Source organism: Taurulus bubalis (genome assembly GCF_910589615.1).
Source record: "Taurulus bubalis genome assembly, chromosome: 5".
Taxonomy (NCBI): Eukaryota; Metazoa; Chordata; class Actinopteri; order Perciformes; family Cottidae; genus Taurulus; species Taurulus bubalis.
Genome location: NC_136593.1, coordinates 16,976,857 through 17,003,233, shown reverse-complemented (window position 1 = coordinate 17,003,233; position 26,377 = coordinate 16,976,857). Strand labels below are relative to the sequence as shown.

The 26,377-nt window shown below is 38.8% G+C and overlaps 3 protein-coding genes across 5 annotated transcripts; 1 reads left to right on the top strand and 2 right to left on the bottom strand.

Annotated features, from left to right (window-relative positions):
* Positions 1–3,111: 3,111 nt before the first annotated feature.
* On the bottom strand, positions 3,112–11,041 carry avil (advillin; the record flags this gene model as incomplete). The annotated part of the gene is made up of 19 exons (XM_079218917.1): positions 3,112–3,337; positions 4,167–4,277; positions 4,774–4,842; positions 4,922–5,110; positions 5,240–5,384; positions 5,494–5,651; positions 6,515–6,694; positions 6,784–6,942; positions 7,089–7,226; positions 7,778–7,878; positions 7,983–8,136; positions 8,326–8,424; positions 8,600–8,678; positions 8,763–8,968; positions 9,903–10,013; positions 10,104–10,212; positions 10,296–10,492; positions 10,671–10,745; positions 10,982–11,041. The coding sequence occupies 19 exons, from the start codon at positions 11,039–11,041 to the stop codon at positions 3,224–3,226; spliced, it is 2,454 nt and encodes an 817-aa protein (XP_079075043.1). The 3' UTR covers positions 3,112–3,223.
* A 5,109-nt stretch (positions 11,042–16,150) lies between these two features.
* Positions 16,151–19,145, top strand: olfml3b (olfactomedin-like 3b; the record flags this gene model as incomplete). The annotated part of the gene is given in 4 exon segments (XM_079217767.1): positions 16,151–16,258; positions 16,262–16,366; positions 17,385–17,670; positions 18,361–19,145. Coding segments are annotated over 4 exon segments (1,284 nt in total).
* Positions 19,146–21,815: 2,670 nt separating this feature from the next.
* On the bottom strand, positions 21,816–25,480 carry cdk2 (cyclin dependent kinase 2; the record flags this gene model as incomplete). Of its 3 annotated transcripts, XM_079218941.1 has the most annotated exons (7): positions 21,816–22,741; positions 23,211–23,414; positions 23,519–23,620; positions 23,878–24,048; positions 24,155–24,275; positions 24,381–24,458; positions 25,365–25,480. In XM_079218941.1, 7 exons carry the CDS (start codon positions 25,478–25,480, stop codon positions 22,637–22,639), a joined length of 897 nt encoding a protein of 298 aa, XP_079075067.1. In that variant the 3' UTR covers positions 21,816–22,636. The 3 variants fall into 3 exon arrangements, with proteins under 3 accessions (XP_079075067.1, XP_079075068.1, XP_079075069.1); XM_079218942.1 differs by lacking the exon at positions 23,519–23,620; XM_079218943.1 differs by lacking the exons at positions 23,519–23,620; positions 24,381–24,458.
* Between the last annotated feature and the right edge of the window lie 897 nt (positions 25,481–26,377).

The window sequence follows — 26,377 nt, the reverse complement described above, 5'->3', positions numbered from 1 at the left end:
TCATCGTTTCTGTCAATTTTCTTAAAAATTCCAATTAACTGGTTTCAGCTTCTCAATTGTGAGAATGTGCTGCTTTTCTTTCTCTTATAGTCAACTAAATATCTTTGGGATTTTGACCGCATCTGGGAATTTAAAGACGCCACTAGAGTCTCTGGGAAATGTTAATGATACTTTTACAATTGTTTTTTAAATAGTTTTTAACAAAATAATGAATCAATTATTCTGCAGCTTAATTGATAAATAGTTGTAATACACTGAAGTAGAACGGTAAGTGTAGGTTTTAAAGTCACAACAAAGAAACTCAGGATCCAGGTGGTTTACTAGCTGGAATTCCACTGACTACCTAATATGCTTTGCCAATAATTTCCTTTTCTATAAGTCATATCTTTTTTGTAATTTGTGGATAGACATGGACAATAAGTCTGTGCTGCTTTGACCGTTTACCTCTTTTAATAAGGTTTGTTTGTATACTAGCAGCTGCCGGGACAAAACAGGATTAACCTGTAGACAAAACAAAGTGAGCTCTGTAATTATCTTGACAGGAACGATTTCTGTTTTGACTCCCATCACCTTAGGAACATAGGAATTTATAGAGGCGGTTGTAGAGCTCACTAAAGAATGTTTTGGATAAGATCTGCAACAGGAAATCAACGGCAGTTGTTCGAAAGTTTATAAGATAGAGATTTTTTTAAGGAAGGGAAAAAAATGCCATCTATTAGCTGCCTTGTTGATCTTTACAAGAATATTTTTTTATTGTTTTTACTTTCCATTTACATCAATTCTTCCGGTTTTAATGTTGAATTTAGGGAAATTGATTTGGCTGCATTTGCACTTTTTAAAGTTCTTGTATCGTGGCATAAATTTGTCCGATTTCGTCAGAAACAACTTAACCCTTAACAACCAAACACGCAACGAGCTGACTGCTGCAGGCTCCTGCTCTGCCTGCATGGTGATACTGTATGTTTGCACATTTGCAGTGAAATTTGCTGTAATTAGTCTTTCGACTTCTCTGATTGCTGTAAACACTTTGTATTTAATCGCAATTTTTTTATGTTTTTTTTTTTTTTACATTGTTAGATTTCTTTCATGCTGGAGGCAGGAATAGAGCCTTTCACCTCATGTGTGATCGTTTGCATGAGCACCTACGAATGTATATTGATTTCCAAATATCACATGAATTGATTAATCAGTACTTTTGCACGCAGTACACGTATATGACATATTACTTTGATAAGGTATTTACTGCGACAATTGGTGTTTTGAAGGGATTTTAAATTTTGTTTGCAAATCATGTATCATTCTGTCCTTTCCTGTTGATGGTGGCTCTTTCGCAAAATTCACACAATTTCAGTTTTGATGGAACAAATCACGGGATGCTAATTTTGATATCTGATTCTGTTACACAAAATAAAAAAACGAACGCAGCAATATCAATAAATTTGTGGACATTTGGAAATAGCTGCTTATCATTTTGTTGGGTTTAAGGCAGCGTGTTAATGTTTGTATCGACTCATTTGCCTTTTGTGTTTCAACAATACGCTGGTTCACTTGCTAATACCTGATTAGTTGTGTTGGCTACCATGATGCCCAAAATCGACAACTCAGATTACATGCTGTTTGTTACATGAAATAGGCCGATGGGAGGTTCCTGTTACGGTCGTCCTGTGTCGTCAGGTCTTGAGCAATCAGGTAATTTGCAACCGACGTTGGTCAACGTTTTCACAATCAATGATTGTTTATGTTGTCATCCATGATTCATTTTATGTTTCTTGTCAGGTCAAAGGATTTGGTTTGTTGAAATGAACTAGTAAAGTTTGGTCACTCTGACTTTTAATTGATAAATGTTTTGGACTTCCATCACTGGAGCTGTTTTGGATTTTGAACAAACAGCAGTGGGTTTATTGACAATTTGTTGTCATTGTTAAGGTTGTGTTTCATTTTCCTTTACAATGCAAAAAAATGTTCTTACTGTAAATTTATGCATTTTATGGGTCTATATATTTTTGACATTTGCTTTGTATGAAATGTTCAAATGTAACGGTAAATTACATATATACTTGTAACGACAAATACATTCCAGACATCAAAATAAAAACAATGAATAATGCCAGATAGTCATTTATTTTAACTTTTATTTATTTATTTATTTTCATGACGTGATAAAGGAATCACCATCATAAGCAACTTTAAAACTATCTGAAGATACTTGGATAGATAGTTGTGACGCTGAAAACAGAAGGACCGTTCTGGCCGTGCCTTCAGGGAAACTCATGGAAAAATGGAAAATAGCATTGCTGATGATAATTATGGAAAGTCTGAGGTCAAATGTCACCTTCGTTTACCTTGCAAGGTAATCTGTTCCTATGAAATTGAAAATGCTGAAAAAGTATAACAGAGAAATTCATCAGGAATAGCACTGAACTACTGTATTCCTGGAGATACATGAAGGAACCTTAAAACATTTTTGTTCCCTGAAATATTTTGGCCTGACCTGTTGTAATACAATTTGTCCAACAGATGGTAGTAGTAAACTACTATTTACGTTTGGTTTGGTGAGCTTGCAGACATAACTGACCACCCAAAGTAATGTTTGCTGCAGCAGAATGTGAGATTAGCCGTGGAGGCGCTCACTCACTCACAGACGCACGTCTACCTTTGGCATCACCCTCTTGTCAGAAGTAAAAATAATACTCATCAGTACCAAATAAAGGTTTGGTACTGATGAGTTTGATAAATGACATGTTTTACATATGTGCCAATTTATTTAATTCAGTTTTTAATGTCCTGGTTGTTATCTCTATATAACATGTATTCTAAATATATATATATATATATATATATATATATATATATATATATATATATATATATATATATTACATACAACAAGACAAGTAGTTATTTCTAATTGGCATGATGCCATGTTAAGGCTAAGGTGTGTTATTTCAATAGAGGTAAGCCATGCCACAGAAACACTAACAGCACAATAGGGAATACAGTTTATATTTGTTCATACTGAGTTAAAATAATATCACAAACAATTAATCATCAGTGTCGATTGTACATTATAAGCACAGGTTTAAAAAGAATAAAGTATTAAAGAGATGTAATGCAGTAACTTGGAGCAAATATATGAATTACAAGAAAGTCCGATTGAGTTAAAGTGAAAAGTCATTAATTGTGAAATGGGGGGACTGACACAAAGTGTTTTAACAATAGTATTTCAAAACATCCCCTTTTCTTTCTTCATTTTCAATTGTTTCCACTGTGGCACGTTGGCAAAGTCGTCTTTGGTGATCCCAAATACGTCGTTGAAGTCGGAGTCAGACAGGTATTTCTGAAAAGCAGTTCTCAAATTTTAGTTAGTGTAAACAAACGATTAAGTAAAATTGTAAAGACTCAGAATACAGTTTAAGTTTTGTATTCTCGATGTCTGAAAAGAGTCTGTGAGTCACGGCTGTGCTGCTGCTCCCCTGTGTTTCCAGCACATCCCTGTCTGTGGTCCTTCTGGCTCGCCTGGCTCCCGGCTCAGCTCATCATACACACCTGTCTACAATCAGCTAATCATCCCCCAGTCTGCACACCTGCTTCTCATCAGCCTGCAGTATATCTACTCCAGCAAGTCACACAATCCATACCAAATCCTTTTCTCCACTAATGTAGTGCCATATGCTCAGGCCACGTTTTGTGAGTTGTCCATGTATTCTTGTTCCTGAATTAATTTCTGTCTGTTTCCTCTGATCCCGGATTCCTGTCTTGTCTGCTCCCACGCCTTTATCTACATACAGCCACATCTCTAATCCTCGTCCAGCCTGCTCTCACAATATACTTCATTAACCACCAACTGCTTGTCAGTGCATGCGTTTGGGTCCACCTGCACAACACTGCAACAATGTGTTATTTTCAATAAGGCATATATCACTTTCTGTTAATATACAAATATGTTTCACTCTAAGATAACAAAAAAACAAACATTGTCAGAACAAACCTGGAACATTGCAGTTGCTTTACTTTATAAAGAATGACAGTTTAGCTCACCTCACCATCAAAGTTTTGTTTCTGCCATGACTGGTTGGATTATACAGAAGATGCATTGGAACTGTTTCTAGGCACGCATATGGTCGCTGAACACACACACACACACACACGCACACACACACACCTACCTCTTTCTGGGTTGGGTCAACACCTTCAGGCAGGTCACTGGCAAGCTTGTTGACCAAGTCGTGTGGTGGAAAAGACTCAAAGCTTTTCTCACTTTCAACACAGTTCTGCGCCTAGAAAGTCACATTCAGGTTCAGTTTAGGTTTATTCATATTTGTATCTAATTTATCACTTCCTGTTGTGGCATTGAATCAGATGATGGTCAAGTACTTTGTTATTGCAAGTTTTTGACTCCTGTCCCTTACTTTTTTTTATCAAAGGTCTTATACATATTCAGGGTTAGCTAGCCAAAAGTATATATATAAAAAAATATTCCATGTTATTGTAATGTCTCTAGTACTCCTCAAGAAAGAGTTGCTAACCAGTTAATGCTTGAGGTTAGACTGGACATTTGCTGCCTTACAGTAACCGTTCCTGAATGTCCCTCTGTATGTAATACAACATTCTAACCTTAACCACAAACATAGAAACTGTATCTACATGTGACGTGCATTAAGAAGAATGGTAGCATTTAGGAAACCATTTTATCAGACACATTATTCAAGCTTTATCAGCAAAGAAAAATGATTTATTCCTGATAAAGCTTGAAAAATATAAGACCTTACATACCGTTGTAACATTAACCGGTGCTGCTTCGTCTCCCAACTCCTTCTTCAAGTCCTCATAGCTCTTTCCTCCCTAAAAGAAAGACATATGTTGTTGTTTTTTCTCACCAATGTACATGTTGATGCTTCCTTTTCAGTTCAAGCACACTCACGCTCCATTTGGAGGGGTCCCAGGCTGTGAACCACCCGGTGAATGTGGGCGGCTCAAATCCCTGCTTGATCAAGACAATGGGGGTGTCTGGGTCTCTGGTGCCCGGGTGGGTGTACAGGTACTCTTGGCTTGTCACCACTGATTCTTTACGCTCTACCTCATTGGTTTCTTTACCGATCCAAAGAAACACCTGGGACCAACGATTAAGAAAACTCACTTTTTAGATTAAGTAACATGGCACAAAAAAGCCACACAGAAATGCAGGCATATTGAGGATGCTATCATTCAGCTCTGTACCGTGCTTAAGTGTCTATCATACCTGGTCCCATGTGTCCAGAAGCATGACATCATCCTCATTGAGGTCCTCCTGCGTGAACTGAGTCACCTCGGTCACAATGAAACGGCCCGTCTTATTGGAGCATTCAAACAAGCGAGGCTGGTGGTCAGAAACCGTCTGCTGTAATCTGCAATCAACAACGTGCCATGTTAAATAGTGGAAAACAAGCGTATTACCATCTCTGCAACAGTCTCCACAAAGCCATTTTGCAAATATTAGTAGTGTGTCATCATCACCTCTTGTCACTAGCATAGGGAGCTTTCCCTCCAAGCAACTCCCAGAATTCAATGGGCTCCTGACCCTCTGCCACAATCTCTTCAAAGCCTGGCTGTGAGTTCTGGCAAATCACAGAGCTCACCTCCTTTGACATGTCTCTCTCGTCTCCACTGGATCCCTGGCAACAAAAGGTCAGTTATAGTTAATTAGCATGTACACTGTATGTCCAAAAATAAACCCAAACATTACCCGTTATGTGATTGAACAACATCTCATCCAAAACCACTGGTATCAACATGCTGCTATAACATTATTTTGGAAAGACTTTCCAACTGTTTTTTGAACCTGTCTACAGAGAACTGAGCACTAGTTTGGTCGGGCGCAAACCTCTTTGTTCGAATGCAATATCTGGCTCTGTGCACAAGAGCCTTCTCCAAACTGTTGCCACACTGTTGGAAGCATGTTGTTGTGTAAAGCATCATCGTACTCAAAACATGAAAACAGTGCCGGACAAAAAGTAGACAAATGTTTCTGGATGTGGGTTCCTATATATATTTGCCATAAAGTATATTTAAGATTATTTGTACCTTTATATAACAATACAAACAAATGTGAACATACACACAAAAATACATAGACAATACGAGAAACTGCTATAAAAAAGTGTCATTTTATATCTTTACCCTAATACAGTCCAGTGAATTATCAGTGTATCTATATGACGCTTAAGCAGAAGTTCAGAAAGACTCTTTATACTCCTTTTCATTCATAATCTCTCAGTCTCTATTTCTCCATGTGACTACTCTATCAGCTGATTGTGGGCGTTCACTTTAAATTAACTAATTAGATTCTGCAGTTTCCTCAAGCCAATCACCGTTGCTGTCAAACTTTACCTCAGCACACCCCTCGATTATCCTACTGCAGGATGGAGCTCAATCGCCAATGACTTTTCACTATTCAAATGTTATGCATATGTAGTACATTATTGTTAAATTCTAATGAAGTCTGTCCTGATTGAACTGATTTTAACACCTTTCTTACCTTTCCACACCACAGATGGATTCCTGATTGGCTCTTTAGTAAAAACACGTCATTGGAGTTCAGAGAGGTGGCCAGCGCAGGAACCTCAATGGCTTTTGTGTTGGACGGGTCAGAACCATGGACCTGGAACAACCTTACCGGTGGCTCTGGGTCAGAGGAGCCTTTTCTAGATGTGCCCCCCTTACAGAAAAAAAAAAATTGTCTGTACTGGTATTGGGACTTTATACACCAGAACGTTTCCAGATAAACAATTATAAATGCAGCCGTACCTCAAAGATGACCATTTTACCCTTGAACATCGCCAGGAAGTGTCTTGGTTCTTTGCCCATTGTTAGTCTCACTTGAACCGGCTCACCACCGTATTTCTGATCCAAGTCCACAGCCTGAAATGCTGAGGCTGCAACTTCATCAATTGTCGCATGACGTCCCTGAAAATTAAGGGGTGAAATATTTCATCATATATTTCAGTAATATAAAAAAAGCAGGGACAGATATACTGTATTTAATCTTAATATTTCAGTGTATGTGAATTATTATCATTATGTAATAAACTGGGTGTTAAATAAATCCCCACCTGCCACATGTAGAGCAGGTAGCACTGCTTGTTGTTAACCAAGTAAGTGTAGAGGATCAGGTAGCAGTCTCCTCCATAGAAGTATCCGTACCATTCAGGGTCCACGGGGACAAGCTCCAGATTCTCAACTCTCCACACCTGGGACATCAAAGAGTTCCATTGACACAAAATCACAGATTTGCATTTAATGTCTGTCAGGAAGTTAGTGCCCCTATGAGGCCGTAACACTCATTGCACATTAGAGAAAAAGATGTTGGTGAAAACCAAAGCAAAGTATGCCTTTTTCACTGGACACATTTTGACATTGTTACAGTAAGAAACGCACAGCTGTCAAACTGTCATAGCTTAATTGAACAGAACAGAGCCATCGTTAATATTATTAGTAACACCTGCTGCTTTTTTGCATTGACAAGTCAAAATGTCTGCTGTAAAAAGGGCATCTTGAGTCGTCATTAATCAAATTACTACAAAGCAATTACCACACAGATAACCAGGGCCCCCCAAGGATCTTGCAGTAATGCAGTTTAGTTTGTCTTATTTAACTGTTCATACTCTTAGCTGCACTTTGAGTGAAATGCTAATGGAAGCATAGCACAGCTGGCGCTGGCAGTATTCAGTCATGTCTGTTTGACCTGTTAATACAGTAGATGGAAGACTGATCCTCTTCAAAGTTAAATTGTCACAGTTACCTTAACTTGACCTGAGCCATTGTCCACCATTCGCTCCTGTGCAGCGACCTCTGGCATCACATGCATCAGAGAGGCATCAAACTTTTCCTGTTTGATATGAGCTAAAAGCAAAATTACAAAACAAAATTTTGTTTATTTTTATTTTCATCTGGGGCATTATTTTCAGTCTGTGCTTGTATTTATGAAAATGTAAAAACACACATACCCACTTTTCCTCTTGTGTGCACTTTGCCCAGACCTTGAGTTTGGTCCTTTACGGTCCACCTCTGGAACAGCTGCTTGAAGAGAGCGGACTCTGCTCCGTCATTTACCGTCTCCACATTTGTAGTGATCGAGTAGTTTTTCGTTTTGATGAACTCCTACAGTATAACAGCCAATCAGACAAAATCATTGCAAATACACTAGTAGAATTTAATGCAGGACTGCTGTATCAGACTGTATTCGTTTTAGCGAGGTGTCGTATCTAATGCACTTGCAACTGAGTGCGTGCAAGAGCAATCAAACACAAGCTAAGGATTCATGTGGCGGTCTGATGTAGAGTCACTCACCAAAGCTCTGGCCATAGCAGCCTGTCTCTCAGCTTTGTTTGCTTTTTTCCCCTTCCATACAAAGATCTTTGTTCCTCCCTGATCCAGGAAGTAGCAGTCCTAAACAAAAAATTACATAATAAATCATTTCTAACCATCAGTAAATAAACTATTGGTTCCAGTCGTTTGGTGAAATGTCACACTAGATGGACAACCATATCCAAGTTTCGTGGTGGCATTGGCCATAAAATAAAGTGTACACATTCTTTATTTGGCCAATATTGCACCAACTCACTTCATGGTTCAGGAGATCCTGAACCAGGGGTCTGGAAGCAACTTCTGTGACCTTCATCTGACCATCAGCATCTGTCACACTGAAAAAAAGGCACAAACAAATAAGAAGTAGCAAACAGCATTTGACATGAAATGCTGAAGGTCACCGCCTGGCAGCAGCTCACTGGTAGAGGATGAGTTTAGACTTCTGTTCCTGGTCAGCAGTTTCATCTGGAGATCCGTCTGTCAGCTTTGAGCTTCTTTCTCCCAGAACACCATTCAGGATCTCCATGTTTTGAGGAGAGTTGCTCTCTGCGTCACCTTCGATCACTCGGATCTCTGCCCGGCCTCCTCTCTCTCTGTCTCGGATGTCTTTGGCCAACATCATGCCCTGAGGAGCAGAGGTACAACACAGACAAACCACAACATCAAGAAATCTCAGACTTAAAAAAAAATCCACTACCAGTTATCAAAGCAATTATAAAGTATGTTTTAAAAATGAAAGGAGATTTCATGTTATAGTTGAAACACTTATAAGCTGTATGAGCGCAGTGCAGAGCGGCAGCCGTGAGTTCACGCTCACATGCACGGACATGCATAGACTTTGTCAACAAAGCTTCGACAACAACACACACAGAGGAAGAGAGACTTCATTCTCTGCTCAGGTAGATACTACTCTACTAAATCTTTGCAAAAGCTATTTGCTGAATCACATATATTATGATAGGGCATGTGACCTAACTAATGGATAAATCTGAACTAACTTGAAAGGGACAAAATGATATAAGCGCCTAGAATATGGATATCAGTGCCCGGAAAGCTTCAGTCCTCACTGCATTGCTACTACGTAGTTTTGAACTGGATAATGAATTGGATAATGAATCATTCATAGCATCAGACCTTCTTACAGGAAGAAGGAAATGAGCTTTGACTGAACACTCCCACAGCTTTCCATAGAGGTTTAAAGATGATATTTAGATTTGGTGAGCCATGGAAAGCAGTCTTGTTTCGGAGTTTACGCCTCAAACGTAAATCTCACATTCAGATCAAATGCTGCAAATAGAGCCGAAAACGGAGGTAAATGTGCCTTCCATGTCACTTTTCAATTCAGACGATCATAAAACATCTACATATATAAGAACATTTAGATTGTAAATTAGGTACACTCAGAAATACAGTATATTTGAATACAGTAAATGTATTCAATGGTAAGTAGATTGTATGTCATCGCACTGCTTATTCTGTGTTATTGAACATGAAGAATCTTAGAGTGAAATAATGTGCAGTAAATGCTTATGTTTTTTCGTTTTTCACAAAAATCTTACTTTAAGCTTTTCCTGTTTGCTACACTTGGGTCCGTTCCACTGAACGATGGTCTTCCCAATGTCCAACAAAAACACATCTCCAAGGTTGAAGCTCATCCAGCTCATCTCCACCTGAAACAATTCAAAACATATAGCACTCTGTCTTGCTGACGTCCCAAAATGTCCCATTATGTTAAATAACCGCTGAAAATTGTGGCACACCTCGTTTGCAATCACTCTTTTCTTCCCTTTGACATGAAGCAGTCTCTTCACGTCATAGCAGTTGGTTTCCGTGTGCCTCATGCCTGATGCAACTCCACCTTTCTTACAGCTAAACAAGACAGGACGATGATTATTAGGGTTTATTTCACTGTCTTTAAAAGGATTGCCTTCTGTACCAACATTTTCACTCACATTACTCCTTGTTTGAAGTAGCCCCTAAAGGCATCAGACTCGTGGTTCTGAACCTCACGGTGCTGGACTGGAGTGCAGCCCAAAAATTCATCGAGCTGTATGGTGTACACAGCAGCTGCACCCTGTTCATCCTGGGAGGACTGGGAGCCGATCCAGTAGTGGATATCATAGCAGAGAGAGCTGCTCACCTTCTGGGTCTGTGGAGAGAGGAGAAGCAGAGCATGTGGTGTGATGTGCAGATCAGGATGTTTGTTATCTGATATATTAAAAGACAAAAGCCTTTTGTTTCTGCTGCGTCATACAAAGTCTACAAATACAACAGTGGGCTTTACTTTTCAAACACGTAGACACAAAAAGTGACCGTCTCAGACTTACAGACAGAAGTACGTAGCAGTCGCCCTCATAAAAGTTTCCATAAGATTTCTCAGGCACTTGTGCCAGCTCCATTTTCTGTTGCACAGAGAAAGAGAGAGAGAGAGAGAGAGAGAGAGAGAGAGAGAGAGAGAAAGAGAGAGAGAGAGAGAGAAGAAAATGTACATTTAAGGTCTATAACCAGTATTCCTCAATCTTTCACATTATCCCCACATTATCACTGCTGTTTTAGTCATTTACTCCAGGAGTAGCAGACTTTTCTTTTCTTTTCCCATGAAACCAAACCGTTGCGTCGTACTGTAAAATCATAGTACCTCAATTCTCCAGATTATAATCCCAGGGTTGTGAGTCACTGCTCTAAATGTGTACTCCATGTTGCTCGGATGCACTCGGTTTCAGTGGCTCTTGTGCACTGTTGTTGCTTTGTTTTCTTTTTCTAGAAGAGGAGATCATTATCAAATCACGTTTTGTTTGGTACATTCAATACAATTTCCTTCAGTACAGACATACAACAACACACATTTTGACATTATTTTAAAAGGTTTACCTCTTTAGTCTATTTACTCTTGATACAGTTCACAACATAAGAAACCTGTAGCGAGCCAAAATTAACAAATCTCATAATATATATAATCCAACAGAACATACCTGGTATTCTTGTCCTCTTGAAGACTTCCCTGTCATCTGATAACAAAAGGTCTTCATTCCTCTTATCCTCCCTGCACCTAAAGCATTTGCCTGTGTTTGCATGTTTCAGGACCTCTCACAGTGTTCCACCGAATCACTGAGGAAAACACACAATCCTGTAGGCAAATGTGCTGAAAAGAAGGATTGACTCATATTCAAATGCACAAACACGCACAGTAATTACCGCCATGTTGTCAACATGCCCTGTGCCACCACATTCACACCATAAATGGATGTATGCCTGCAGCTGTGGGTTGGAATACTGTCTATAAATAATAGCGTTGTGTTTCTTGGCTTTCACGAAAATGGTATGGCAAATGCATTATTATAGCTCCTGATACATAAAGATCACAATAATTATATGTTTATATTAATATTAGTAGCAAAATTAGCTTTATTTTTAGTAGTATTATATACCTTATATATCTGTTGTGCATGCTATGAATATGATAAGGATGATGTGAATTTCTACACATACACACTGAAGCAGTAGAGGTCCGGCCTTGTTGTTCTTCACCCTAGCACACACCTGTGCTAGGTGGGTTTGTCTGGTGACATAGGAGACAAGGCAATAGTGAGCACAAAGGTGTGGCCCCATCCTGAGCAACTCTCCGCCTGAAAGGCTCTGAACACCGCTCCCAAATGATCTGCAGTGAGCTCACATTAAGACATTTTGATCAAATAAAGAATTAATACTATATTACATCAATTTTGTTTTTTAGTGCCTAACAATGCAACATAATCTTGTCTTTAGTCCATTCTATTTCAACATAGTTATCCCTCATTTTATTTTCTTTGTGTGTGTTGAATTTGTGAGCCTCTGTGTTGCATGTGTTGTTAGTATTTGACAATGAATGATGATACTATATATGTGAATATCCTCACTCTATTCATTGTTTGTGCACGTATTGTAAAGTGTCAATATTGTATAACCTTGTATATTTAATCTTATTTCTGTTTTTAGGTTTGTTTTTTGACTACAGATGAAAAATAGCCTCTTGGCTAACTCTGGCACATTTACAGAAACATTGTTATTAATGTGCACTGTCCTCTTATCAAATAAACCATTAGGATAATGAACCCTTTACACATCCCAAAGTCTGCAGAAGGAGCTGTGTGACATCTGATACATTGACTCAAGTGCTGTCACCAGAGTCAGCGGCAGTTGAGTCTGATAACAAGTTTGAAAAATGAAACAATCTGGAGGTGTGGGGTTAGAAGGAAGTGAGCTGACCTGACCTCTGGAGATCACTTCTCATCTGTGCATGAGGTCAGCGGCTCAAGGCTACGTTAGCCGCTACTAGCAAAACAACACACTAATCTCAGGTTGAACTGTTTCATTGTGGGTAATAGAATATATGGACCATGTGGAATAAAAAGAAGATGATTCTGCTGCTGCATTCATTTGGACCTTTTCCCTTCTCAAAATGACCATTATGAGTCCAACAGTGCTATAGAATAATAAAGCTAAATCTATGGAAAACTGATGAAGGAAATAGAGACTGGACAACAGCATTGAACCTTCAAGCTTCCCCAACACAAGGACATCAATGAAACTACGATCATTGGGAGAGAAACATGCGTCAGGATTTATGAGGTGAATGCATCGATTACTTCTGAAGACATTTATCCTCACCACTTGACAAACATTATGAATCTCTTTTCACGAGTTTTTAATGATAAATAACAAATGTGTGTCCAGTTATAATCAAACACACTCACTACCCAGAAACATTTTAACGTTACATACTAACATTACCAACTTTTAACTACGTCAATAATAATAATAATCAGCTTGTCCTGTTTTTAATCATATATATCCAGGTTGTTATAGCAACTTTTGACCTGTATATAATCACAAAATAAATAATAAAAAGACATATCCAAATAAGCCCCTGCTTATACAAACAAACCCTAAGCAATGATGGAATAAAGTGTGATAAACTAGAGTCATAAACGTGCCTCGCACTACCATGAATGAGCATATTGTAGATAATGACCCAAAACAATAAACCTTCAGTTGTAGCAGCATCAAACAGCACCATCATGAGTCATTTGTGTGTATGAAGCACAGATGGCCTGAGAGCCACGGGCAGATTTACAAATGAGTAACAATGCTGCACCCTTGTTGGTAGGAGGGATTTTAATACGTTATCATTGGAGCTCTTCAGCGGTAAGGGTATCCATATTTGTTGCTTTATTTTAAGTTAAACCATTCACTTCTTAGGGGCATTGCAACAATGGATTTTAATAAACTCTCTCTGCATGGCTGCTCTGATGTTTACATATAATCTCTGTTGTTGTAGATTCTATCTCGTTGTATATATTGCGTGTTTTGTACATTCAATGTGCTGCTTATTGTTCCTTGACTCTCTCTACGTTATAAATACTGTATCTTTAACTTGTAGTCCATCATACCAAGGACTACAATTCCCTTTAGCCTCACAGGTTTAACTGATTGAGCCAAATGTTCTGCATTAACTAATTAAGTGATGTCACTTGAAGCTTTTGTAACGCTAAATTCAAATTCTACCTGTTCGTGCCTTGAATAAGGTCTCTCACTGAAAGCAATTGCTTTAAAGATTTTTACACAGATTTGAGTTTGCGGATACTTTTTTCATTAAGTTGGAACAAACACACATCTTCCTTGGCTTTATTTTGAACTCAAGTTAATTTGGTATCAGCAACCTTTATTGTGAAGATAAATCTGTAAAAAATATTTAAAGATGTAAATGTACATAGTTGGAAAAAACTAAATGTGTTTTAGTTTAATATTATTCTACACACCAAAGCAAGGCTTTGTTGTCATTCAAGTCATGTTTTAAGGTTTTACGGTGCACTCGTCCAATTTCCAAGTTACATTGTTTTTGTCACCAGTACGATACAGCCTACAGTGGATATATGTCTATGATTGCTCAAGAAGCAACCCGTTAAAGTAGAAAGATGGGTTTATCCAAGAGTATAGAATATGTTTAAATATGATCTTTGAATATAATATAATATAGTAAACTGTGACACCCTCCAGATGTTTTTCCATACCTTGATTGATTTTCTAAACTGCTTTTTCTGCTCATGTTTGTGGTCATCTGGAGCCAGTAAACAAGCAGGACACACCCAGTACACAGGGTCATCTTTTCTTATTTAAATTGACTATAATTTTCTAGCGGTATCATAATGATAGTGTTGAAACTATTTTCTTTTAATTTTTTTATATTGGCTTTTATACTGTCTTTTATATATTTATATTAATATATAAATTAATATATTTATAACTGATGATTCTATCAGTTAGTGACAGAACGAGGATGAACGCTGTCAGTTGTGACCTGGTCAACATCAGCAAGGTCTTCAGCTTGATTAAGTTCACCTGGGCCTTTCAAGCTCAAAGCTTTGGACACTCTCTCCCTTGCAATAGCTGGCATTCACCCTACATCGGTGCCTTTTGATTGTCACTTTTGATAAATTGTGTTGTTTGATTGGGCCAAAGGACCGTCTGGAGGGAGAATTTCTGCCTTGGTGCAGAAAAAGAGAAAATGCAAAACTATGGCATTGTAGTTTGTACGGAATGAAAATAATCCTGTTTTGATTTGCAAAATCGATTCACCACTTCAGATTCACATGCATGGGGAAATTTACATACAATCATACAAGAGAACATGAATGAAAAACTGACTGCACTAGTTAATGCAAACATATCTAAAAAAGTGTGTCCTCCACAAATGTGTTTCTACCATATATTATGTAATGTTGTTCATAACAGCAATAATTAAATGAATCACAAACCTGTCAGACTTTAAAGGACAGGAAGGTATTAATAATAGCATGAACACAGTCTTAGTTTCAGAGCTAACTAGTAATAAAGCCAGCTGTGTTGAAAAAGAGGTGTACAGTGATGTCATTACTGCCTTTAGCAGCAAGGTGGTCTCATAATTACGGGTGAGACCAGAGACACTATGTCCTATTTCCCCATTAATTCACCACTCGCCAAACTAACTACTGTTTTTGTGAAGCTACAGATATTTAATATTACAATAGGCAGAGACAGCTGGAAAACACTGTAGCCACATGACACAAAAATGCTTCATCAATATAATAAACTTTTTTGATACAACTTCTAGTTATTCAATGATCGATTGTATCAAATGTGTTCTGTGTGAGCGTAACTACTGAATATAATTTATTTGCCAGATGTGAGCTGACTTGTGTCTCTTGTGACTTGTGTCTGGCTAGTGGCAACCGACCTCCCTTTTTAGGATTAATGTTATTTTATCAACACAAAATCTAAAAAAAACTAAACCTCTGGATCTGTTTGCATCAATGTTTCATGTCCTGTCAAAATTAAGTACATTATATCTCTACTTTCACCATTCAGAATAAAGTTGCCTGTTTGGATTAGAGCTCAAGACGACATGTACGAAACTCATCTGTTAGAATAGTTCATATTGTGATACGCAGAACAGGTCATTATTTGTTGTCAGAGAGTGTATTCAAATCTCTAGTCGATGGTCTTCCCCTTAGCACAGGAGTACAGTGCCTCACTGAGTCCTGACTGCCTCTCACATTACGCTTCCTCTTCCTACGTACAGTGTGGTCCTGTGCCATATTATTGTCATGTGTTCTGAGTAAAAGACAAACTCCCTCCTAAAAACCACACATACATTTAAACATCAGATTGTATCTTATATATATTGTTATTGTTGTTTTTTTAGCAGTTTTGGAATCAAGTAAAAACTGACGTAAAAATAAAAACCAGTGTCTTGTCTCTGTTGGCGACTGTGTGCCTCCATCTTCACCAGATGTATTTGGCTCCTCCCAGACAGCTTACTAAAACATTCCAGCCCACCTCTGGGGATCCGCTGCCTCCTCACACTCTCACTCAACTCAAGGAGCTAAGGAGACTGAGCTGACACAAAATGAGAGGACTTGTTGTCTTGGTAACTTTGGTCTGCGTTGCCACCGCCCAGCACCAAGCACTGATTGACTACTTGGAGCGAAGGCTGCTCGCTATTGAGGTAAGACTCCTTTTACCTCCCTGCCGCCGAGCCCTGCGCTCCAGAGTCCCTCTGAGGGGAAACTTCCAGCGACAGGGCCATGGCAATGGCAATGGAATGCAGATGTGGGCAAATCCTGGGGAAAAAGCTGGAAAATACAGCTCTCTGAAATGTATAGGGAGTATGAGCTTCTTGTCTGGGTTCAGAGACTTAGAAATAAACTAAATTTAAAAGTTAAATTAGGCCACATAATACAAATAAATAAATGACAATCCATAAAACAAATGGTTTTGAAAAACATATATAAAAGCTGGTTTGTTTAGAAAGGTTCTGCCATAATGACATTCATCATGATGATGAAATAAAAGTCATTATAACACTTATTTTGTGATGGATACAAATATCTCTCAGTTTCAAATATGCCTCAAGGACCCAGTAATAGCTCCCCATGGTGATCTTGTCATTTAGTTATTCTGTTCTTATATTGTGGTTTTGTTAATGTGAAAAGATTAAATATGAGCATGTTCTAGGTTAAAGTAATTATAACACACTTCATCAGGAGTATTTTCCCTCTATTATATTATATATAAACAGAACTCTCTCCAAATATTATTCATTCACAGCCCTCAGTTTCTGTTTTGTTCTGTGCAAACCTGTCGAGAAACCTCACTTTTCATTTTCCTCCTCCACAGCGAGGTCAAAGGTCAGGGTCTGCTACAAAGTGTGCTGGTAGGATTTAGTGTTTTGCTAAAAAGACATGTGAGCAGGGTGGAAACTTGCCACGTGAGGGCTGAACCTGGCTGTTTGAAAGATGAGTGTCTTACTTATTATGTCCTCCTGTCCCAGTCTATTTACTGAGCCTGGAAATAACATAAAATTATGGCCTCCTCAAAGCTTTCTAGAAGTACAGTCACAGTTCCTGTAAAACAGACGTCATGTATTGCTCACATTACACATGACAATACTAAAGTACAAACAGGTGAGAACTTGTGGAAAAAATTCAGACACAACAAATCTTTGTCTGCTTCTTTTAAATCAGGACCGGATCTCTCTGTGGCATGAGCAGACCGCCCGCTACGCCTCCGAGCTGCGGGCTCTGAAGCAACAGATGGTTTCCCAGTTGGAGACCCTTGATAAAGAGAAAGAGACATTGAGGATGAATCTGGACGGCGTGGGGGCGAGGGTGGATCGGGTTGAGCGTGAGCTGGACTACCTGGAGACGCAGAACGGAGCTCAGCCGTGTGTGGACGTGGAAGACAAGCTGATCGATCAGCAGGTGACGCTGGTGAAGGAGAAGCAGAAGGCCAAGTATTCAAAACTATCAGGTGAGATATGATGTGCTTGATAAACTGCACACTGTATTGCATTGAGGATGAACCTGGACATACTTAGACCTAACCTCATCTGACCAATAACTAAAGCCCAACGTACTCAATCTACAATCATTTGAAATGGAGAAAAAGCAACTAATGTAGGCATCAAATCGATCATTTGAACTACAGAACAGTTATATCGTATTGATAGATCACTCATCAGCTACTAAAAGTGTATTCATTGGTGATAATATTCCACACAAACACTTCACTGTAGAGGCAATGACTTAACAAAAGCCCTTTCTCCACTTTGGCTTTGTTGATATGTAGACTGACTAACTTGCTTCTGAGAATTATATTGTGTATAACACATATGCAGTGGCGGGCCGTGCATTTTCTACCTGGGCCTTCTGTGCCGTCTGATATCGTTTATATGTTATCAAAACTCACAAGAAGTGTTTTCTTGAAACTCGTGCAAAAATATGTATTTTTTTAGAAGACCTAGTGAAGAGATTTGATTGAACAGGAAGTGGCAATGATCTTCATATCTAACTCTTGACAAGAAATAACGTATTCCCTAAAATGTTGAGCTATGCCATTAACGACAGTCCTAATCTAATTAAATGATAGTCAAATATAAACATATATATCAACATGTCTGCTAGGTGTCACCTGTCATGTAAAGCTTGCTCTCCTATTCAGACTGCAGCGACATGATCTCCAGCGTAAAAGCCATGAAGATCTTAAAGCGAGTCGGGGGGCCAAAGGGCATGTGGACCAAAGATGCCAACAGAGGCTCTGGAAAAGTCTACATTTTTAACGGGACAGATGAGGACACCATCCATGAGTTTGCCTCTGTGCAAGACTTCTCCCGCTCCCCGGGCATGACTCTGTCCAAGAACCTAAAGCTGCCGTCTGCCTGGAGGGGAACCGGACACGTGGTCTTCAACAATTACGCATATTATATAACTCAGGCTGAAGAGATAATGATGATTAAATTTGACATGAAGAACAGCTCTGTGACAGACAGCGCAGTGTTCCCGGTGCAGGACCACGTCCCTGTGTACGGCCTGACCCCAGAGACAGTGATGGACCTGGCTGTGGACGAGGAAGGCCTGTGGGCCATTTATGCCACGCGGCAGAACGAGAGGTACATCTCTCTGGCGAAGATGGACGCCACCTCGCTGGACATCGAGCAAATGTGGGACACAAACTGTCCGAGGGAGAACGCGGAGGCGGCTTTTGTCATCTGTGGCACTTTGTATGTCGTGTACAACACCAAGCAGCCCGGTCGCTCACGTGTCCAGTGTGTGTTTGACGTCAATGGTATGGTGACCAACGAAGACGCGCCACTGATTTACTTCCCAAAGCGCTACGGAGCGCACTCCAGTCTGAAGTACAACCCGCAGGAGCAGCTTCTCTACGCCTGGGACGATGGCTACCAGATCCTCTACAAGCTTATCATGAAAAAGAAACTAGAGATTTAAACTAAATAAAACAACCCTCCCACAACTACACAAACCAAACCCCGTTAAAGTACCATACCAGTGTTTTTTATACAAGTTTTGGCTCCTTAACCACAAAACTGATGAACATTTGAAATGTATGCTGTAGGATTTAAGATTTTTTAATGTGCCCTGGGTATAAAAATCAATCTTGAAATTTACTTTAACTCTAACTGTTTTATTGTTTCCATTTTAGTTATTGTGATGTGACAGTTAAAGTCCAGACTGATTCGAAAAGTCGCTACAGATCTTTCTTTTCTTTTTTTAAATGTGAACTTTGACATTTTAAGATAGTGCGACTTGATTTTCATACCAAACGGAAATAAATGGACAACAACAAAGGCTAGACAAATAAAGTCAATACTGTTAAAAGTCCGAACACTTGGTCAGAATTGACGTGAAGTATTCCTGATTTGTAGGGAATCAGCTAAACATGCAATATCACTGGCATGGACTTTAAGTCTGAAACTCCAAAAGCCTGAAAATGTTCAAAAGCGCTGGATTGTAGAACTGTATCTGTATACTTTCACACTTTCAGATGTGAATGTTTGACATATTTCTTCCTGTTGAAAGGTATCATGTGATTTCAGTTTGTCATCTCTGCAAAACACTTATTTCTAATCAGAACGCAATTTACTGGACTGCTCACTTTAATATAACTGTCACAATCTATCTTTTTCTATTTTACATGACATTTTGCTATAGAATACGTTTTAAAATACATCTTGGTAGCCTTGCTGGATGCATACAAATATATATATATATATATATATATATATATATATATATATATATATATATATATATATATATATATATATATATATATTTATATATATATACATATATATATATATATATATTTATATATATATATATATATATATTTATATATATATATTGATATGATACAAAAGGCAACCCGAGATCAGAAAATAGCAATACAAATAAACATTTATTTTAGTTATGCCTCAAATTTAGTTTTGGAGCATTATTTATTCATCTGTCTTTAAACATTTCTGATACAGATTGTTACCAATTGAAATTACCAAAAAACAGCACCACTATTTCAACTATACATCTTATATAATGCAATCAATTTATAAATATAACATATTGATTTCCTAATGTTTGCTTATAATATCAAAATGTTCCATTCTCATCTATCCTTTCTGCCTCTAATTATTGTTCATTTTGAAAATAAAAGGCAGACTACACCTGTTAATGCAAGAAATCTGTCATCTCCTATTCAGAAAAGAAGATACAACATATTAAAGCCACTATTTGTAAGATTGAATCATGTTAGACTTTGGCGCTCCCAGTGGTAGCATAAAAAAAAACATTGTGGAAGAAAGCAATACATTTTTGATTTTCTGTTACTGTACATCTGTTCTTGATTTCAACTTAGTTTCCTGAAGCTGACCTGTATGGTATGACATGACGTCTAAATATGGCGTGACTAATAAAAACATATTTAGTTGGAAGTCTGTCGGTTCTATTTCATTTGAGCACCTAATTAGTGGTTTGGAGTTTTGTGCAGCTTTTTCCAGGGTAATTCACTTGCTTAGATAGTTTAAGAAATGCTGGCTACTAGAGCAGAAAGAGCAAATTTCAAACCCGGAGATTAGTGTTTTTAAATGTCTAACAGTTTGCTTTGCCAAGAACAATAAACATTACACTTATAACACCGATGGTAAATTTCCCACTTTGCGGCTTCTAATGCAGGAAAGAAAAAAAAAGAGAAAAAAAAAGTGTAAATCTCAAAGAACTTGTGAAGGATGAAATGCAGCCCAGCTGCACCTCCGAGGTTATAGCTTTTCGGTTGCTGTTTGCACAAATTTAAATGAGATAATATACATACATTTGGCTGCCTGATATTAGACAGAATTGTCAACTAATTTCAGTGGGCTGCAGGCAACACATTTGGCCCAAAAATGTGCCCCTTTGAGCCTCATGGCAAAACAGTCCACTTCACAAAGATCAGCGACTAATCGGCACACGCAGTTACAGCGAAATGATTAGTCTTCAGAGGGTTGGTGGTAACTGTGTGCATTTGTGACGCTCATACTTTCCAGTGATCATGGCAGCACTGACCAAGGCCTCCGCTCAAACTCATGCATTTAGGGCTACAGTGGAGTCAGGAAAAAAATTCACTTAAGAAAAGAAGAAAGAATAAACAACCCTAAACTTTCATGTGTTTCTTTGCATAATTTGACTGAGAATGTAAACATTAAGTTGTTCCATCATTATTATTGGGTCGTCTCAGCTGCAAAACAACGACAGATGAATGGGCTAACAGAAGCATTCCTCATTAATGTGACGAGAAGCCAACTGTAGAGCTGGGTGTGTGGATTTGTGCAGCCAAAGATAAGTGATGTGTAGCAGGAATTTGATGTAATAATGCGAGACAGCATTGGACTCTGGTATTTGAGTTTGAAAAACTACTTGGAATAAGTGTTTCCTTTGGCACCTTTTTGGAACAGAAGAAACCATCGCTGACACTATGCAGTGCCTTCAAAGGGACCACCTGAAGAGCAGAATCATCCTCACACAAATAAACAACAGTTGTTTAGATAAGTTTATTTTTTTTGCAAACTGTAAATAAACAATATCCATAAAAAAGGTTCATTACATTTGAATAAAATCTAGAGTAAGAAAGAAGCAACCGCATATTGAATTCTGAAAAATCTGAATTTCAACAGGGAACGTTTGTATATCACAACTGTACAAAGCTGAGAACTTCAGTTTGGCGAGAAATCCTGCCAGCAAACCTCAACGACCGAGAAACATTGTTGTGTGTTAAACAACCAAAAGGTGCAGTTATGAAACCCCTTCCAGATACTTGAGACCCAAAAGGTAATGAATTTAACTCCAAGAAAGAAAAGAAAATCAACCTAGAAGAACACGATTGTCGTCTTGTGTTCTTCTAGCAAAACTGTTGTGTAACGACCGCCACTCACTTCTTTCATTCCGCCACTGCTCAGTCTTACAAAGCATTGACATTTGTTATTTGCACTATCCCACAAACTTATTCAATCATATTTAATTCTAACTACTTGACTATTTCAATTTGGACACCTTAAAGCCAGCATATTCATACTGGGAAACATAATAGACCACTAGATTGAGTCTACCTGCACTTTAACTCGGTCAGAGGAGCCTCCCAATCACAAATTTGACATTTACATAAAATATGGCAGTTGCACAGATATATGCAAAAATAATGATGTTGAAAATGACAGCTGAACGTTCATAACTATGATAACATCACTGCTGAAAAACAGCCAAACTCTCGGGACGTCTTTCGGCTGGAAAGCTGGTTTTAGGTATTAACAAATATCCATTTAAGGATCCAACATGTCCTGTAGAGTCCACTTTTTCTGTCCATTCCAGTCGTGAATATGAGGCGTGGCGAGGAGGTCCTTATTGCTTCGACATCGTTGGCATTAAAATAAACGGATGTTTTGCTTGACTCAGAGTCTCAGATGAGGAATGGGCATGGTGACATCGCGGAAGTATCTGTGTACGAGGGCGTTTTTGGCAGATAACCTTTTGTTTGGGTCGTAATTCAGCATTTCCTGCAAAGACAAAAAACAGAAATATAGTCAGAAAACTATAATAAATATAATCAATTTACTATTATATATGATTATCAATTATTGAAAGTGATGTTGACTTTCTATTGATGGACTAATCAATTAAATCAACTAATTGCAGCAGTTCTACAATATCGGTTTAATATCCTTAAATTCTTTCGTGGAAATAGTTTTAATCTTGTTTGCTTACAATGTGATTTCATATCCTTGATCCACATTTACAGAATACAAAACTAAAACATTGCATACTACTGTCACACCTTGTAATCGATACCGACAGACAGACTATCCACTGAAGTGCAGTATTTCATGCTCCTTGACCCTTTTCCCCAACTTCAACATATATCGCATTGTCATCTTTTGATCTTTCTGGCTAACAAACAAGACCAACTTGCTTTGCAGAGGCCATTAATGCTAATGCAATCTATGAATTATTGACAAATATTCTCACTCCAAGCAGTTCTCTTCCATCCTCATCGAGAATCGGCACCACTTTGGATAAATCCTGCCGGGCCCACTTGGGGAAAGATGGTTTGTAGTCGGGCATCGATGTGACTCCGGGCCAGACGGTCTCGTCAGGTGTCCCCAAGGTTCGGAAGATTCGGAATAACTGATCGATCTCCGAGTCACCGGGGAATAAGGCCCTCTTGGTGAGCTGTACAACAGGGGACAGTGAGGAAAGGCTGTTGGTTAGAGGTTACGTTTGATCCATGTGCAGGCTTCATTCAATTGTAAAATATTAAACCTCGTGCAAATTACCATTTCAGCAAAGATGCAGCCCAGACTCCAGATGTCAACAGCTGTGGAATAGTATTTACAGCCCAGGAGGATTTCTGGAGCTCTGTACCAAAGTGTTACCACCTGAAAAATATCACAGAAGCCGCTTGAATTTAGAAAAAAAAATTCTCAGGAAGAAATTAAACCAAATTAAATATCCACAATAATGGAATTGGAAACAAAAAAAACGATAAGCGTGAGTATTGTGAGATGTTTTTTCTGTTGATTATATCAGAATACTAAATTCACTTAGAGGAAGCATGATGGAGTGCATTTTGCAGTATGTAATGAATATGCACTTTAGACCGTGCCTGTTGGGTGTGGCTAGCTGTACACGTTACCTCATGTGTGTAAGTGCGGACAGGCACCCCAAAGGCTCTAGCAAGGCCAAAGTCAGCAAGCTTGATCTCCCCCTGGGCATTGATGAGGAGGTTCTGGGGCTTCAGGTCTCGATGAAGAACCCTGTGAGAATGGCAGAAGGCCAGGCCTTGCAGCAGCTGGAAAAGATAACTCTACACACACAAAATACACACACCTAGATCAGTCAACTTATAAATCCAGAGACTAGTTACTTGACTAGCGAGAAAGGTCTGTTTGGCAAAACCAGCTGACATTTACCTTAACGAGCGGCAGGGGGATACCAGCGACTGCGAAGGAATCCATGAACTTCTTCAGATCCTGATGAAGGAACTCAAAAACAAGGTAGAGCTTGTTCTCGGTGTGGATTACATCACGCAATCTGAAACATGATAACAGGCAGGTTGGATTAAAAACTGACAAAACCAAGTAATGGTAGAAGCTTGGAAGCAGGATTTAGCTAAACGCTGTAACGTCAGGCACTTACTTTACAATGTTTGGGTGACTTAGTTCTTTGAGAAGAGAAATCTCTCGGATGGCAGTGCTGGGAACGCCCTCCGTTTCCCTAAAGGAAAAACATGGTAAACGAACCGTTTGTGTTACAGAAGCTCATTCACTTGAATGTTATTTACTGCAGCTTGTTTTTTTTCACAATACATTTGCTGGTTTCAATATGATTTAAACAATAATTGGATTCTATACTTAGTGTTTCTTCACGGGGTAAGCCGTTAAAGCAACTTGAGACTAAATAACTTTGATGTCCGTTGGGAAGAGATAACGAGAGCTGTATAATCTCGCTCTTATACTGGCACTGCATACAGTCCTGTAAATATAATCACAGCCAGCTAACATATTAGCCGGCCAAAGATAAGCACAGGAAACACAACACTGGATAAAGTGAGTCACTAATGCCACGTCTGGGACATTTTTCTCCTTGGCACAGCATGGGGGGAAATTAATAATACAAAAAATAATACATCTTTAAGGCCTACACAATAGTATGTTGTAATAGTGCAGTGCACCTAAATACAAAACAGAGCCACATTTGAATATGCACTTATGCACAAAGGTTTTAAACATTTTTGGCTCGTGACACTGTCACCCATTATTATGAAGCGATAACTACTTGTAACCCCTCAGTACATATTAATGCCTCAGTGTGGACACAAGTTATGATCTGGTCCACCCAAAAGTATTTGTGTTTTCCACAGGACCCTACACGATTACATTGCTCTCATCTTCTTAATCAAAGTTAAATGGCTGCAGTAAAATGTCTAGAAGTATATAAACAGAATATGGAACTGACAGTTGAATAGCTGGTGGCTGAGATACATTGAACAGCGCTATTTGTATGTGTAACACCCTGATGGGAGAGCAACACAGATTAATCCCTTTGTACACAGTCAAAGCAGCAGACGGCGCTAGCTGGGCCTCCCGCGGTGCAGGTGATCAACCAACACACTGAACTTACGTGTCCAGCCGGATCTTCTTGAGCGCAACAGTTTCTCCGGTGACTTTGTTCTTGGCCTTGTAAACCACTCCATACGTCCCTTCTCCGATCTTCTCCACCTTCTGAAACGTATCCATGTCTCAAACTAACAGCACGGGAGGTCTGGTGGCCGTGCAGCTCGCGAGCAGGACTCCCCTCTTTGTGTGCGAGCTAACAACTGCTCGGTGGCTACAGAGACGAGCGTTGACGAGCAGCGCGGGGACCGACATATAATGAACCGCTCCTCCGGGTTCAAACGGTCCGGACACAGCACGGCCGGTTGCCAGCGGGGTCGTCAAACAAGGATGCCTCTTGTTTCAGATCAGAGCGAAAAGCTGGATGACGGGGTCGTTTATTGTCTCTGATAATGATAATATCCGTAAGTGTGTGAATTAGCGGCTACTCCACCCTGGGCAACACTGAACCAACGCAGGAGCGTTTCCCGCGTTACTTCGGTAGCGTTCGTTTTCGTGTCCGAGACACACCGACTAACGGTTCCGGGTGGGATTTCAGAGTTTTTCGTTTTAACTCCTTAAAGCTCGTCTTCCTTAGGAATCGTTGTGAGGCACACTGGTGCCCACAAATGAGTACAATCCTTCATTGCTTTAAAAACAAAAGTTGAGGCAGTTGAGTTAAAATGCTTGGTTGTGTGGTCCAGATATGTTTTACCGGGAAAGGCTCACACTGCTAACAAACAAACCTCACAGGTCACGACGTGACGCGACGATGACGTTTTACGTAATCAACGCCGGAAACGGAAGTGGAAGCAAAGAAAAGTATAAACTTATTTTGCTATACTACAAATAAAAAAGGTATATCAAATTAAATAACATAACAATACAATATTTTTTTTTGCATTGTTATGTTCTTTAATTTGAAGCACCTTTTTATTATATGTTATTTTATATATATATATATATATATATATATATATATATATATATATATATATATATATATATATATATGTATATATATATATATATATATATATA